This window comes from Felis catus, chromosome E1, assembly GCF_018350175.1.
Source record: "Felis catus isolate Fca126 chromosome E1, F.catus_Fca126_mat1.0, whole genome shotgun sequence".
Classification (NCBI taxonomy): Eukaryota; Metazoa; Chordata; class Mammalia; order Carnivora; family Felidae; genus Felis; species Felis catus.
This window is the reverse complement of record NC_058381.1, coordinates 60,854,652-60,870,899: the sequence shown is the minus strand read 5'-3', so window position 1 is coordinate 60,870,899 and position 16,248 is coordinate 60,854,652. Positions and strand designations below refer to the sequence as shown.

Genomic DNA, 16,248 nt, shown 5'->3' with positions numbered 1-16,248 from the left:
AATCGGTGATGTTTCAGAACGTTGGAAGGTGCCCACAACTGGCACTAGTGTATTTTTGTCACTTCAGAGCACCTGTGGACAGTCCTTTGCTTTTCCGGACAAGAGTGAGCTTAGGAAGGCTTTGCTTCATTCTAGGTCAGGCTGCCTGCAGATAGAGACCCTTTCCTCTGCTGCCTCATTGCCAGTTACATTAAATACAGAATATGACAAGAGGTTATTAATACTGTACTGAGTCAACATCCGTGTAAGTGTATGCAACGGCCCCCATGCAGGAAAAGGTTGAACAGAAAGGGGGTAAGAAGAAGGAGATGCTTACAGGGGAAGTTTAGAAGAAAATCATCGAGAAGTACGAACGAGATACGTGAGTGGCCGAAACGGCAAGATTTTATAAGAAGTCTACGTCTGCCTCTTGTCTGCGTAGAAGGAGGAGAAAAGGGCAGAGGAATCCCTCACTTCAAATGAGGTTAGGGAGATGTGTAAAATGTGGGAAACAGTGCAAAATCTTCTAGAAAAGCACCACCTGGATAAGGCTGTAACAGTGGGAGCAATGAGTGTTAACAACAATGCAACGTCACATTTCCGTGAAAGCCTCAAAAGGGGGCAAAAGCAAATGTCATTGGATAGGTTTCTAGTTAAAACTGCACGAAAAGAAAAAGACTCCATTGAGCCAATAGATAGCAGGGATTCCATTAGCGATAGTGAAAGTCGTCCTACACAATAACCCTCCTCTCGTCTCCCTCACACCAGCCACTAAGTTTTTCAAAGTTAAGTGCAGGTTAGTTTGTTGGTTTTTTCTTTATATTTTGTAGTTTCTTTATTATTTTGTATTATATGACAGTATTGTAATCATTTTTATGTGAATATTTGGGGGTTGTGGAATGAATCATCTGAGCTTCCATTATTTCTTATGGGGAAATTTCTTTAATATACAAGTGCTTTGGATTACAAGCATGTTTCCAGAACGAATTATGCTCGCAAACCAAGGTTTTACTGTACAGAGAAGTCCATAATTATACTTGGAGACTTTAGGACTTCTCTATCAGTAATGAACAGAACAAGTGGAAAAACCAGTGAGGATATAGAGGATTTCAACATTGTCAACCAGCCTGACCTAAATGACAGGTGTGGACCCCTCTAAAAACAACAGCAGAATACAGATTCTTTTCGGGTGCGTGTGGAACATTCGACAGAATAGACCATATATATTGAGCCATAAAACTAGTCTCAGTAAATTTAAAAAGATTGAAATCATACAGACTGTATTTACTGGCCACAAAACTATTAAGTTGGAAATCAAGAACAGAGCAGAAAAATGTCCAAAAAATTTGAAAATTAACAGAATGCTTCTATTAATTTTTTTTTAACATTGATTCATTTTTGAGAGACAGAGTGTGAGCAGGAGAGGGGCAGAGAAAGAGAGAGGGAGACACAGAATCCGAAGCAGGTTCTAGGCTCTGAGCCATCAGCACAGAACCCAATGTGGGGCACAAACCCACCAATCGTGAGGTCATGACCTGATCTGAAGTGGGACGCTTAACCGACTGAGCCACCCAGGCGCCCCTAAACAGAACGCTTCTAAGTAACTCATGGGTCAAAGAAGAAATCACAGGTAGTAGTTAGAAACTTAAGCCTTTAAATGCTTCTTTGAGAGAACACTGGTCTAAAGTCGGTAATCTACACCTCTGCCATAAAAAGCTAGAAAAATAAGAACAGATTAAATCCAAAGTTTATGGAAGGAAAGAATACGGGTAAAGGGAACAGTGAGATAGAGAGGAGAAAAATTATACAGGAAATCAGACCAAATCTGATTCTTTGAAGAATATCAACAAAACTGACAAACGCGCAGTGCTGTTGACTCAGATAAAACGGTGGCTCTACAAGTTGTGTCGTGAGTGAAAGGGGGGATGTCACTGTAGGTCCTGTAGATATTAAGGAGACAACACTGGAAGAAGAACAACCACGTGCCGGTAGTTTGACAAGTTGACCTACATAAAATTGGCAGAGTCTCCGAAAGACCAAAGTTACCGAAACTGACTCAAGAAGAAATAGAAAGGTGAGCAGGCCAGAAGAGGAGGAAGCCAGCAGATGCAGGCTAGAGAACTCCCTTGGTCTGACAAAGGGCTCTTAGAGAAAGCCCGCAGCTGGCGTATCACCGAGGGCAAAGGCAATGCCAGCGCTGACCACCTCCACCCCACACGGCGCTGCCGGCCCCAACTTTGGCATAAAGCAGAACAAGAGTAGGGGTGGGGGGGGGGGGCAGACACGCAGAGTGCCAAAGAAGTAAGCTGTGTTTATTCACATACTGTGTGATCAGTACATAGAAAATCCTAAGGAGCCTTAAAAACAAAACAAAACAAAAAAAAAACCTATGAGAACTAAGAAGCGACTTTAGTAAAGGCCCGGAATACGAGGTCAAGGTGCCACATCGGTTATCTTTCTGTACATAGCAATGAGAATTGGAAGGCAATAAGAATGCCACTTACAGTAGCATCCAAAACTATGGAGTCCTTAGGGATATACTAAACGAAGTATCTGTGCACCAAAGAAGACCATTGCAGAGAAAATTAGGACCTAAATAATGGAGAGACATACCATCTTCATGGACTGGAAGACTCGGTGTGAAGATGTCATTTCTTCCAAAATGTGTCTATACACTTACCACAATCCCAGTCAAAACACCAGCAGGCTTTTTAAAATTGAGATCAAAAATTAAAACTTACACAGAAATGCAAAGGATGTAGAATAGCCAAAGCAGTCTCGACAAAGAACGAAGTTGAAGGATTTTACCTAATCGTGAGACTCAGGGTAAAGGCACAGTGATCGTGACAGCGTGGTTTTGGCAAAGTGTACACATGTCCAGGGAGGAGTGGGTAGACACACACACACACACACACACACACACACACACACAAACTGATTTTTTGGTTAATGCAAAGATTCTATGGTAATTTAAGGAGAAAGGATAGTTGCTTCAATAAATTGTGCTGGAAGAACTACACATGCACATGGTGCGGGGGGGGATGAACCCTGACCCTTCCCTTATACCAAATACAGAAACGAAGCCTGCGGGGCTCATTCGGTTGAGCGTCCAACTCTTGATCTCAGCTCAGGTCTTGACTCGGGGTCCTGTGAGTTCAAGTCCCACGTTGGGTTCCGCCCTGGGCGTGAAGCCTGCTTAAAAAAAAAAAAAGCCAAAATCTATTATAAGCCTAAACATAATAGCTAAAACTATAAAACTTCTAGAAAAAAAAGCACAGTAGAGAATCTTTGTGACTTTGGATAGGCAGAGAGAGATCCCTTGGGGTACAAAAAGTCTGAACCATAAATGAAAACACTGATAGGTGGGACTCCCCATCAACAGCGCAGAGTTCCGCTTGTCCAGTGGCACCGTGCGGACGGCGGGAAAACAAGGTTCAGGCTGGGAGAGACGCCGTGTGCGTCAAGGACGTGTATCCAGAACATACAAAGTCGATAAGAAACAAATACAATAAAATACAGCAAAACTCCTTGAAAAGACAATTTTTGAAAGATATTTTTGGTTTTTGGAGGGTTTTTATTGAAATTTTAGTTAACATACAGTGCAGTATTGGTTTCAGGAATAGAATTCAGTGATTCGTCACAAAAGAAGATAATTAGGTGGCCAATAAGCCCACAAAAGATGCTCCACATTATTGGTTATCAGGGAAATGCACATTGAAACCACAACGATGTGCCCCTACACGTTGGCTCGAATGACCACAAGAATTTCAAGGCCTGACAATATCAAGTGGTAGAGGGATGTGGAGCAGTGGGAACCCAAACACACGCTGTGGCAGCACCCAATATGGTGCCACTACTCTGGTAAGCGGTTTGCCAGCTTCTTAAAAAGTTACACATACGCTCACTGCACGACGCAGCCGCTCCGTTCTGAGGTAACCGTGCAGAAGTAACAGAAATATCCAAGCTCCGGGACACCTGGGTGGCTCAGTCGGTCGAGCATCTGACTCTTGATTTTGGCTCGGGTCATGATCTCACAGTTCGTGGGTTCGAGCCCCACATCGGGCTCTGCACTGACAATGCGGAGCCTACTTGGGATTCTCTCTCCCTCTCTCTCTGCCCCTCCCCTGCCCACGCTCTGTCTCTCAAATAGAAAAAAAAAAAAGAACTATCCATGCGCCCGGAGACTTTAGCATCAGTGTTCACAGCAGCTTCATTCATGACCTGCCCACATAGGGGGCGACACAAGTACCCACCCCCAGATGGATGGGATACCCAAGGGTGCCGCCGTGTAATGGAACGCTGCTCCCCAAGTAAAAGAGCTAGCATACCCAAGACAGCATGAATGAATCCCAAGAAACATTTCTTTGGTCTCCGGAAGAACCAGACTTTAAAAAGCACCTAGTGTATTCTAGAAGGCCGGTCTGGACCAGTAGCGACACAAGGCCGGTCAGTGCTTGGTTGGGGCTGCAGGGTGATGAAAACGTTCCGTACATAGATAAACGCCGTTGAAATGTACACTTAAAAATGGGCGCATCAAAAAAATTTTTTAGAGCTTGAGTCTGGGAGAGGGGCAGAGAAGGAGACAGAGACAGACCCAAGCAAGCTCCACACTCCACACAGGGTGTGACATGGGGCTCAATCCCGTGACCCTGGGATTAAGACCTGAGCTGAAATCAAGAGTCAGATGCTCAACTGACCGAAGCACCCAGGTGCCCCAAATGGGCGCATTTTGTTGCCTGTAAGCTGTAACTCAATAGGAACTTTTTAATTGTTTTCTTTAATGTTTACTTTTGAGAGAGAACGTGCGCGTGCGCGTGCAAGTGGGGGAGGGGCAGAGAGAGGGGGACAGACCTCCCAAGCAGGCTCTGCTCGGACAGCAGCGAGCCCGATGTGGGGCTCGAACTCACAGATCGTGACCCGAGCCGAAGTCAGACATTCAGCCGACTGAGCCAGGCGCCCCGAAACTGTTTTTAAAATAAGGAGCAGCTGCGGTCAGCGTCACCCACACATCAGGGAGCAGCTGTGGTCCAGTGAAGTTTCCCGGCGAACGTCGCCGTTCAGTCTCTCCTGCCCCACGGCCACGCATTTGTTCTCCGTTCCTAGCATAGGGCAGCCGAGCGCGTCACAGCAGAATGGGCCCCCCACGGTGACACCACCATCCACTGGTTGCGGAACCCTTATCAATTTGCCCGGCTCTCCTAATTACTCTGCACGGTGGAAGCTAGGAGCTCCCCGGGGAAGGCCATTACCGCAGGCAGGGCCCTCCCAGCGGCCCGGGCTGCTCAGGCCTCAGGAGTCCCTGGGCCGCCTTGAGGGTGAAGGAGCCTCGAGCTCCTACCCTCGTCCCGGCCCGAACTGCCGACACCTCAGGCCTGCACACACGGTTTGAAGAAGTACCTCGACTTAAAAAAAAACATTAAGCCCAGTTTATAGAACAAACCCGCTTTCGCTTTCTCTCTGTGGTTTTTTTATTGAAGTATAATTGGCAAACGATTTCCTATTAGTTTCGGGTGTAACATCGGTTTTCTGGGCTCGTAAGCGGTTTATTCCATCTCTGGAGAACACTGCACAGTTAGGTCACACCCCTGTCCCCTTGCTAAGGAAAGGCCACCGGGAACCAGCAGCCCCTCCAGCCACAGATGTGATAAGGGACCTGGCTGCGTTCCAGCGAGAGCTCACTTACGAAACCGGAGGCAGTCTTGTTTGGAGTTTCGTTGCCGTTCCGGACACTACACTCACAAGGTGGGTGCGGTTCTCCGGAGAGGTTCCCGCACCCACGCGGCGGGCATCTCTGCCACCCGTGAACCTGAAGGTGGTGAGGCCGGGTTCGCCACTAAATGTGACTGCTGCGCTTTTAAAATGCAGCCTTTGTCAAACTAAAACTGTCCCTTATACTCCTGATTTACTAAGTGTTTTCATCACAAATTAGGTGTTAAGCCTGATCAGGTATTTTTTTTTTTTTTTGGCGTTGATCCTGGTAAACATTTTCTTTTTCATTTATTAGTGTGGCAAAATATGGTGGTAGATTTTCCAAAAATAAGCCAGTCTTGCGTTACTGAGGTAAACTTTACTTGATAACGGTGTTGTGTTTTAATACTTGGTTGATTTGATTTGATAACGTTTATATATAGTTTTTGTAGCTATGTTTACAAGTTAAATCGGCCTGTAAGTGTCTCTTGCGTTGTCCTTGTATGGTTTGGGAATAAAACTGGCCAGGCATCTCGCACTCTTTTTTACTTTTCTGAATAATTTGCATAAGATGGAAACATACTGTCCCTTGAAAATCTGGTTTCTGTGAAAATTCAGTAGAACCTCCTGTGAAGCCATCTGAGCCTGGGGCCTTTGGGAAGAGAATTACTCAACAGTTCAATTTCCTTAATAGTTACTGGATATTTCAAATGCTGTCTTTTGGTTGTGATTTTGGAGTTTTCTGTTGTTTCCAGGTTTTATCAGTGTACTAGTGGGTAGCTGTTGTTAACACTCACTTGTGCCCAGTTATCCCCTGCTGTGTTTATTTGCTGCCCCTTGTTTGGATCAGTCTTGGCAGAAGTTCTCGTCAACACAGGCAACAGTTTGGGCTCCGTTGATGTTCTGTATGCGGTTTTCCTCGGGGCTTCTGTTTTACTGAAGTCCGCCTCTACCTTCACAATTTTACGTCTTGTTTCCCTCTGTTGTGTTGCTTTCTCTCTGGCTTCTGCTGCTGGAGGTGTAGCTCACCTCCTTGCGGGTGAGCTGCTGTGGTCCCCAAGAAGTGGGTCTCAGCTGTGTCCTGCAAATTCTGGGACTCAGTTCTGAATAGTTCTCAATTCATTTTATGGATTCCTTTCTAACGCAAGGATGAATCCGTAATGTGATGTCAGTTTCACATCTGAAGGGACCCTGGAGGGTTTGCTATTGGTGTCTAATGTTATTGCATTATGTCTAGAAGGAATTGAGACTTGCTCTGTGGCAGGTCTGATATGTGGTCCGATTCTGCCTATGGTCCATTTGCTGAAGAAGAAATTCTATTCTCTGCCCATCAGTTTAGATGTCTGTGTGTCTGATAACTCAGGCAAATCAATTCGATTAACCTTTGCCACCTCTGCATGGGTTTGTCTGTCTGTGAGCAGTAGGGACAAGTTACAGTCTCCATGTGCCTGTGCTGAATTATCTGTTTTTCCCTTGTAGCTCTGTCAGTTGTTTTCAGATATACTCTGAAGTCAGACCTGTACCAGTACAGAGTCCTTATTCCCCGGTGATGACACTTGTATCATCGTGTTTTATTTTTTTAGTTTTAAATTTTGTGTGTCTTATTTTATTTTTTTTTAACGTTTATTTACTTTTGAGACAGAGAGAGACAGAGCATGAACAAGGGAGGGTCAGAGAGAGAGGGAGACACAGAATCCGAAACAGGCTGCAGGGTCTGAGCTGTCAGCACAGAGCCCGACGCGGGGCTCGAACTCACGGACCGCGAGATAGTGACCTGAGCCGAAGTCGGATGCTTAACCGACTGAGCCCCCCAGGCGCCCCTTGTGTGTCTTATTTTAAATGGGTCCTCCACACAACATCTCATGGGACCTTGGGGTTTTTTTTAAATTAGTCTAAGAGTTTTTTATCTTCATTAGCAAGTTTAACTTATTTGTATTTATTAAATTCTTACCTCTGGGATTTAATTTTTCTGCTCTACTTTCTTTCTTTGTTTCCTTCTTCCACATTCCTGCTTTTCATGGGAAAAGTCCAGCTGGCTTCTGCCGTGTTACAAGTTTCGTGTTCTGACTTTGTCTTAGCGTCACTGATTCCCAACCACGTTCGTGCAGCCCTGCCGGGTTCCGAGACCCCCACCCGCCCCCGCCGGCTGGAACCCTCACGTTGGGTCGCTGGTGTCGTGCTCAGGGTTCTGATTTCCCTGTTGCTCAGGCCCGTTGTAGCTTCTTCTGGATCTGTTTCTCTCCTTATGTCAGCACTTCTCCCGAGAGGGTTTTCAGTGTAGATCCTTCTATAAAACCGGGTTTGTTTCCCCCTTGCTTAACAAACCCTCGTGTCCGAGTCCCTGCAGGTGTTTAGAGGTTCATGTCTGAGAACTCGGCACAAGGACGCAGAGGCTTCGTGTAAGTTCTGCCTCCTCCAGAGTCTGTCCTCCACCGTCACGCTCCAGGAGGACACCCTCCGGCCCTGCGGTGAGTGCAGGAACAGCGTGACTGTGACTGGGAGGGAGGGGCTTGTTCCTGTGCCTCGGGAAGGACAGTGACAGGTATTTCCGGGGCGTCTTCGGCTCCTGTGACCAGGTTTCCGGCGCGTGGAAGGCTCCACCACACGTGCTCTCTGCACCACCGCACACACTCCTCACCTGTATCTCAGTTTGCCGGAGTCACCGCAGTCCCGACGATGCAGTGTCACACACGGGCACGTGGGATGCCTTTGTTTCAGGCCGTCGATGGGAACCGCTACGGATGTGCGGCTTTTGTAGCTCACTCTGTGACCTGGTCCCCGTGGGGATGAGGGAACCCTGTGGACGAGCGGGAAGCCCAGCTGTCCGCAGAAGGGGGCACAGCTCGGGGGTTCACACCCCACCAGGCGCTGTCCTGTCTGCGGCATTTACGGTTCACTGACCCGGGAGCTAACGCAGGCCAGCAGCCTTGGCCATTTGCCCGCAACGTGCTGGACAGAGGAGCTAACCTGGCCGAGAGGCTAACCTCTGGCCACTGACTCACAGGATGGTAGTGGCTCACTGCTCTGGTTTATGTGCCCCTAAAGCAGTACGCACAGAAGCCGGGGAGGTTGGGAACAGGTCCCCGATCACTACGGGAGGCAGACAGGGCCTTTCCTAGGAACGCTATTGCATTTTCTGATACGAACTTTCACCTCTGAGAGCCAGGGTGATAGTGCCTGGGCGTCCACATGGTGACTCCAGGCCCTGGAGCCAGCCCCCCTTTTCTGTAGAAGAGCCTGTTCTGGAAACGTCCTCTGGAGAGCACCCAGAAGCACTGCAGGCCGCTGAGGCCGGAACGTGGTTCCACCGGCCCCTCCCAGAGTGGTTGGGCAGGGGCTGACCCTCTACCTTCCGGCCCAGGGGGTAGGCACTGTGCCAGGACTGATGGGAGCAGGTGCTGTCCGGGAGCACGGAGCCGGGAGCCCGGGACACCTAACCTCCACCCAGATCCTGGGCTGGGCACCCCCGGTTGGGCCAGATCACCGGTCCCTGCAGCCCTGCCGTCTGCTGGCCTCCTGTGTCACGGACCAGCCCACAGGTAGCTGGCTGGAAGCTGAGCCGAGCTCGGGGCCCCGGGCTTCGTGGGCAGAGGGCCGCCCTGCCATCTGGCTTCTCCTAGGCTCACGTCTCAGGGCAGAGATGGCGGGGTGCGGCCCGAGGGTGGGGGAGGAAGCACACATTCGTCAGATTTGCTTTCATTTACCAAGCACCAGCACCGCGACGGAGGCCGTGAGCCCGGTCCTGCCTCCCCAGTGAGGCTGGGGCCGCTCTTCCGTGAGGAGCCAGGCAAATGGGAACTGCCCAGACTTGGGACTGACTGCCCCAAGTTCAACTCGTGAGACAGCAGTCTCCAGTTAGTTTGTCTCGGCCGCTTCCTCCGGGCAGCCTCCAGTGCAGGCCACGCTCCTCACCTGGGGGGTGGGCGCCACCCGCTCTCCCTTTGCTTTGGTCGGTGGTGGCGGGCAGGCCGGGGTCACCACAGCCCCTGTGGAGGATGAGGCAGGCGTGTGCACAAAAAGCTTCGCTCAGAGCCCCGTCTGGCTGCGTGTCGGGACTCGGCACACGTGACACTTGTCCTCACGTGCTCAGCCCTGCCGAAGGGAAAGGCCCCTGGGAGCCACCTCTGGCCGCCCTGCTGCCCACCACGGCTGAAGTCCAACAGGGAGCAGCGGAGGAGGCCCACCGGCCACCTGATGGAGCTGTGCCTGCTCTTGGCGGCTCTGTCCCTCTGCCCCTCCCCCTGGGCTACCCGAAAGCTGCCGTGGGGTCCCGAAGGCCATCATCAGACGTCCAGAGAGCAACCTGAGGGCCTGGTCCGGTGTGGGGAGGCCTGTGGCCACAGTGGCTCACAGCGCCTTGAGCACCATGGCAACTTGTGTGCCCATGGCCGAGGGGCCGTCCTCCCAAGGGGCCTCATTTCGTGGAAAAGGAGAGTGTTGCCTCAGCCGCTCACAGCTGCTGCCCTGCCAAGAGAGGTAGAGGGCAGCTCACTGCCACGGGAGAGGGGGAGGGGGGCAGGGGGGCATGAGGACCAGCAGCCCCTAACGTGTAAGGGTCCCCAGCCACCTGGAGCAGTGAGAGGGAGAGAGAGAGAGAGAGAGGAGAGGGAGAGGGAGAGTGAGCGACAGAGGGTGAGCCTGCCTGGCTGACGGGAGAGGACCTGCCATGGTCCCCGTGGACAGTGCGAATCTTACCTTGTGTACCTAGTGTTTAGGCTTAGATCTGTGAGAAGAAGGCAGATCAGAACCCGCCCCGTCCCATCTGGTCGCCCCTGGCCTTCTGCCATCCCCACCCAGCGCCTCACAGGCCTGCTGTCCGAACGCAGCCCCGGGTCCTGGGTGAGGGCAGAGACAAGCACGGCCCCGGTGTCCGGAAGCCAGTTCAGCCTTCGCACACCTCCAGCGTGCTCTGTGTGCCTTCTTTCCCTTCTGGGGCCCAGAGGCTTCTTTCTGCTGTCGCCTCTGCCTTCCAGGTTGGGGGCAAGCCAGGCTTCATTTCCTGGCCACCGCTCTCTGCTCCCTCCCTGATCTCCAGTTCTCGCTGCCCTGGCCCTGCCCCCCACCCCTGCACCCACACACCTGCCACCCACCCACCCCACCTCAGGCCTCTCTCAGCACCTCTTTCCTGTACAGCTGCGCTTCAGGCCCTGGAGGGCACAGAGTCCACGTGGAAGGCAGGGACTGCTCTCCAGGTCCTGCCTGCCCACCTTGGACAAGGCGGCCCTGGATGAGGCCAGAACTGGCCTCTCTTCAAGGCCTGTACTCACGGAGCATTTCCCCTAAATTCCCTTCCTTAGGGCCCCAGTGTGCTCCCAGGCCTAGGACAGGAGCCCCACTGGGCCACACTGAGAGGCCCCAGTAGACAGGCCTGGGTAAGCTCAGAACCGGGGGCAGGGGGAGCCCTGAAAATATTAGGAAGGAGCGATTAGGGGTTGGTGCTGGGTGTTAACCTCAGGAAGGAAGGGGACAGCACAGAGATGCTGGTATGTTTCACAAGGAGGTTGATCTGGGGTCTCCTGTTCACCCCCCCCCTCCACCTGCTGAGTCCAGGAATGTGTGCCCGGAGGTGGACAGCAGTTCCTGCAGGGTCACTCAGGTCAGGCCCAGAGCCCTGGGAAGAAGCTTGCAGCTTCCGGACACGCGGGGTCGGGAAGCCAGGCTACTCCACATCCGCTGTTCGCTAGAGGCTTGGGTTCCATCCCAACATGCCAGGAAGCTTTGGAAGGTTTTGGGGAGCAGGACATAATCTAATTCATAACCACTAATCAAAAAGGGCGTTTGGGATGAGGGGCAAGGAGACTGAGAAGGGCTGAACCCAGGGGCACGAGGGCTCCCACGGAAGCAGGTGCGAGGTTTCCGTGGGAGCAGTGTCCGTCAGCGTGTCAGGTGATGTGCGGGGGCGGGGAGGGGACGCTGAAGGCCTGGAGGGACCAGCCGAGGCTACAGCCAGCCAAAGAGGCCTCGTCCCTTGTGTCCAAGACTACGGCTGGGACTTGAGGCCTGCAGCGCCCTCAGCCCCAGGGGAGGCTCTGGAGAGCGAGGACAGCCCTGGGCCCGGCCCTTCCGGCAGTCTTCTGAGGCCCAGGTGGCACGTGCTCAGGGCAGCTCGCCGCCAACCCCCCCCCCCCGCCCCGCCCCAGGCAGCATCCCCAGGTCAGAAGGGGGCTGAGCAGTGGCCCTGAGCACCCAGGGAGCTGGGACCAGCGCCACCCATGTACATAGAGTCCCGGGAGCCTCCGAGACGGGGACCAGTTCACAGCTGGAGGCCTCGGGCAGCTCACTGAGCCTTCCCGAGGGTGGGAGCTGGGCCAGCTGCACACAGGAGGCCAGTCCTGTGCTCAGACGCTGATGAGGCCTGATGAGGACCAGAGCAGAGAGAGAAATCCCAGGCCGGGCTCTGCAGAGTGGCTCGGGCAGGGATCAAAAGGGCAGCGTGGAGGAGGCCGCGTTTCCACAAAGCAGCCACAGGCCTGCTCGAGGGCACACCTCAGGTTAAGCAGGGAAGACACACATCATGGTCATGGGGTGTGTGCTGGGGATGAACGAGCCTGACCTGTCCGGCTTCATGCCTGAGCCCGGACTGCTCTTGCCCTGGAGGAATCTGCCTCCTCCTCAGGAGGGCAGAGGACCGTGGGCGGTCTTCTTGGCCTTTTTCCCCAAGGCTGCACATGGTGCCAACACTGTTGCGGGGGGGGGGGAGCCCCCCAGGGTTGTGACCCTGTCCCTCCCCACTGGCTGCTGCCTTCCAGAAGGAAACCAAGCAGATCACGGGACGGAGAGGGGGCAGGGTAGCAGGATGGGGCTGCCTGGAAGTCCGAGCCTGCGGGTTTGCTTGTAGGATGCAGGCCGGGAGAGCATGTGCACAGGAGAAACAGGTCCGGGGTTGGACAACCAAAGACACAGGCCCTTCATGAGGGAGAAGCAGCCATGGCCTTGGGAAGCAGAGAGGGGCACGGGAGCGTCCAGGGACCAAGTGCACCACCGCCCCACCCCAGGCCCCCGGTGATCGCAGGCCAGGCACTAGGAGAGCAGGGCCTGGCCCCAGGATTCGGTCCCAGGGCGTAGGAGGGAGACCTAAGGGTGTGTGACCCTGGGGAGGCTGCAGGGAAAGGAGCCAGGTGGCTGGAGATGACAGAAGGGGCTCCGGGTGAGGGCCAGGGACCCGAACTGCAGCTCACAGCACTGGGGACACGATCGGGAAGTGCAGTGGACATCACCGGCTGCAGGCTGGCCCTCTTCTGTCCCATCTGCCTGTCTTCAGGTCTCACCCGGGTGGGTCCCCACCGTCCAGTGTTCCCCGCTCATGCTGTGCGCAGTCCTGTGCTGGCTGGGCCCAGGGTGATGGGCTCAGCCACCCTGGGCAGATGGCACGCGTGTCCCCCATGTGTCTCACGCATGAGATGCTGCTGCCAGACCCCACCTTTCCCCGTCTGTACACTCTGGGGTGGTGGTCCCGTCCAGCGTGGACCCTCCTAGGGCTCCAGAGGTCCTGGCCCTCCCTGCTGGGCCAGCTCATGAGAGGGAGCCACTCTAGCTTGTCTCTTATAACTGCTTCTTAATAACAACTTTTTTTTCCTTTTTTTTTTTTTTTTTTTTTTTTTTTTTTTTTGCACAAAAGAAATACATCTGTAGTTCTAAAAGCTTGGCAGATAAGAAAAGCTTGAAAGACAAAAGTCTCCTACCCCGCCCTAGTGCAGATGCGCTGTTGTGGGTGCTTTGGAAGGGTGGCCCCAGAGTGTCAGCCCATGCCTGTGATGCGTGGTCCAGCTCCCAGGTCCTTGGCCTGTGCCTGGCCGTGTGTGTTGGGGCTGCTGGGTGGCTGGAGGTGCCTGGCAAGCATGGCCAGCATGCAGAGGGCAGCTGGCAGCTGGGGAAGTGCCCGAGACCGGCCACGAGTCAACCATTAAGCTCGGCACCCCCCTGGGACCCATTACAAAACGGTCACGGCAGGGGATGACGTTTTCAGGGCCAAACGTCCAGAGTGCCCAGTGGAGGGGCAGGCCCGGGCCCTGCGGTGCAGCTGGAGAGCACGTGCCCACAGAGACCTCGTGTCCCAGGACCCCAGGGCACAGTTGCTGCCGTTGAACGGCTTCCCTGGAAGGACCTCCGGGCTGACGGGCTCTGGTGACAGTGCCCAGTGTGGGGGTGTGGGTCCCACCGGTAAGAAACACAGTGGCTCGTACTCGGGGAGCCCAGCTTCCTGGGCACCCGGCTGCCTGCCCCTTCCTGCCCTTTGTGGTGTGACGTGCTTTTCTCTTGCTGTTCTTCTGGTAGAGCTCACAGCACCTCCAGCAGCCGACAGCCTCAGACACCCTGACGGGAGCCCCGTGGGCGCACAGGCTGCCCTTGCCATCGAAGGGGTGAAGACAGAAGCCCAGGCCAAGGCCAGGCCCGCCAGAACTGCCAGGGCTCACCCTGCAAAAACTAAATGCTGCCAGAGGCCCCCCAAGATCCGTAACTACAACTTAAAGGACTGAGTTCCCCTGTTGGAGCTTGGGGCCCCAAGCTTCGATCACGCGGCAGGGGTGCGAGTGCGCAAGCATCCGTGTGTGCACGAGCGTGGGGTGCAGGCAGAGAGCTTCGGAGCAGGCTCCCCAGAGCCACTGAGGTGCCCCACTGACCAGCCTGGAGCCATTAAAGCCCGTGCCTCCCGTGCTCTCTCTGGGCCGTGGAGCCGTCTGCTTGTCCCCCTTGGGAAAGGGCATCAGCGCGAGAGTGCCACGTGAGAGGAGTCCAGGCCGGCCTCCACGGCGGGGGCGTGGGGGGCGGTCACAGGCACCACGGCCCCCCCAGAGCCCGCTGAGGGTGGTGGGGGACATGGGGAGCAGAAGGCCCGCACACGGAGCATCCCCAGAGTGAAAGCTGGGGGTCAGGGTGAGCCCCCGTGGCCAGTCCGGGTCCCCGAGCTCTGGCCTGCGTGCCGGGGCGCTCACGTCAGGGAGCTGCTGTGGTGGACGTGGCCCTTCCGGTCCTCAGCCGGCCCCGTGAGGCCAACATGGCGGCAGGTCACTCCAGCGCCTCCCACGTCCACCCCGCAGTGAGGCATTCCTGACGCCCAGATGCCTGGAGCCGGGCGCCCGATCCCCTGGGCTCCGAGCACCGCAAGACCACGGCCACACCTCGGTGCCCGAGAAACGCCCCACGTCGTAAGCGCGCATCCCTCACACCCACGGGCGCATTCTGCAGTGAACTCAGCAGTTGGGACCACGGTCTCTGGTCTCGGGGGTCAGCGTGGGGGAGGCCAGGGCATGTGCTGCCCCCTTCATCCAGAGCCCTCAGCCTTTTTGTCCCCTGGCGTCCACACCTGGTTGGCACAGCCAGAGCACTCTTTGCCTGCAGCCGTGCTCAGAAACGGAGACAGCCTGTCCCCAACCCCGGGCAGAGCGTGGTTGTGCCCTCAGGTGGCCTGGGCGCTCTGCACTGAGGCTTTCCCTTTTGGGGCTGCCTGCTGTCACTGAACCGGGAGGACAGGAGAGGGCTGCCGGGCTGCCGTGTGACCTGTATGCATCATGTGGCCTTTGTGGCTTCAGTTTGCCCTCGAGTAAAATGTGAACGGCGTCATCTGCCTGCCTGGCTCACAGGTGTAGGGGGTGTGCAGACGCACGTCACAAGGTGAGGCCGCGTACGGCGGTGGTGGTGGTGTCTGTCCAACGCAGCCGCCTGGTGCAGGACCGAGGGGTCACAGGCCAGGTCCCAGGGGCTTGAAATGGCCCCTACCCCATCTTGTGCCTCTGTAACGTGCTTCATTGAGCTCCATGTGAACACACAGGCATGGGGGGACACCCTTACTGCAGGCTCGTCCTAGGGGGCCACACTTCTAGGAGCCTGCCCAGGCAACGGAGGGTCATTCCCAACATGCCAGGAAGCAGCAGCAGCTGGGAGGCGGCCCTGCCCAGGGGTGGCAGGAGTCCCGGTGCTCTGCTGTTTGTAGAAGTGGGGCACGGCCGTGTGACTTCTTTATGCTGAAAAACTGGGTAGAGATGTCCTGTCACTTCCCACGGAGACACCTTAGAGCCCGTGAGCGAGTCCCCGAGCCGTCTCTGTGGTGCAGACCCAGGCCCTCCCTCCCAGGCTGTGTCACCCTGGAAACAGCCCCCATCACCTGGGCCCCTGGCAGGCAGCAGTGACCAGCAGGAAGTGAGCCTGGGATACTTTAAGTCACCAAAAGTCCCGAGTATTGTGCAGCACGGTCCAGCCGGTCCTGACCCAGGGTGCAGGATATCTGAAAAATTATTAAATCGGAAGAGGAAAAAAAAAACCATGGGAAGGTTGTTCAGGACATTAATTCAACCGTTGGCCTTGGGGCCCTCCCCACCCCTTTTCCTGGTGGGAAGCCCCCAGGGACAGGATGCCACCTGAGAGACTGGAGCATCCCGGCACCCAGCTGCCAATGGGACCTAACGGGGCTGGTGAGCGCTGTGGGACATGCAGGGGCACGTGGCCAAGTGAAGCTGTGTGGTCGGGACTCATGGTGCCAATCCCGTTCTGTGCTGTCCCTGAGTGTCCCTAGCCAGTGTCCTGCTCCACACAGCTCCTGGGCTCCTGGAAGCCAGGCGGAAGGGGTCGCCATGGAGCCCAGAG

The 16,248-nt window shown here is 54.7% G+C and overlaps 1 protein-coding gene across 3 annotated transcripts in view; it reads left to right on the top strand.

The window, feature by feature from the left end:
- CCDC57 (coiled-coil domain containing 57) overlaps window positions 1-14,323 on the top strand; it is a 102,649-nt gene extending 88,326 nt beyond the window's left edge. The window contains exons 20-22 of one of the 3 annotated variants that reach the window (XR_006589768.1): window positions 8,015-8,135; window positions 8,244-9,206; window positions 13,942-14,075. Coding sequence is in view for 1 of the 3 variants with exons in the window: in XM_023244368.2 (XP_023100136.2) it covers window positions 13,942-14,144 (203 nt within the window). In the remaining 2 variants the exon portion in view is untranslated. Of the gene's footprint in view, window positions 1-8,014; window positions 8,136-8,243; window positions 9,207-13,941 lie in introns of all 3 variants that reach the window. The other 2 variants (XR_006589767.1, XM_023244368.2) reach the window with 2 other exon arrangements.
- Window positions 14,324-16,248: the final 1,925 nt, after the last annotated feature.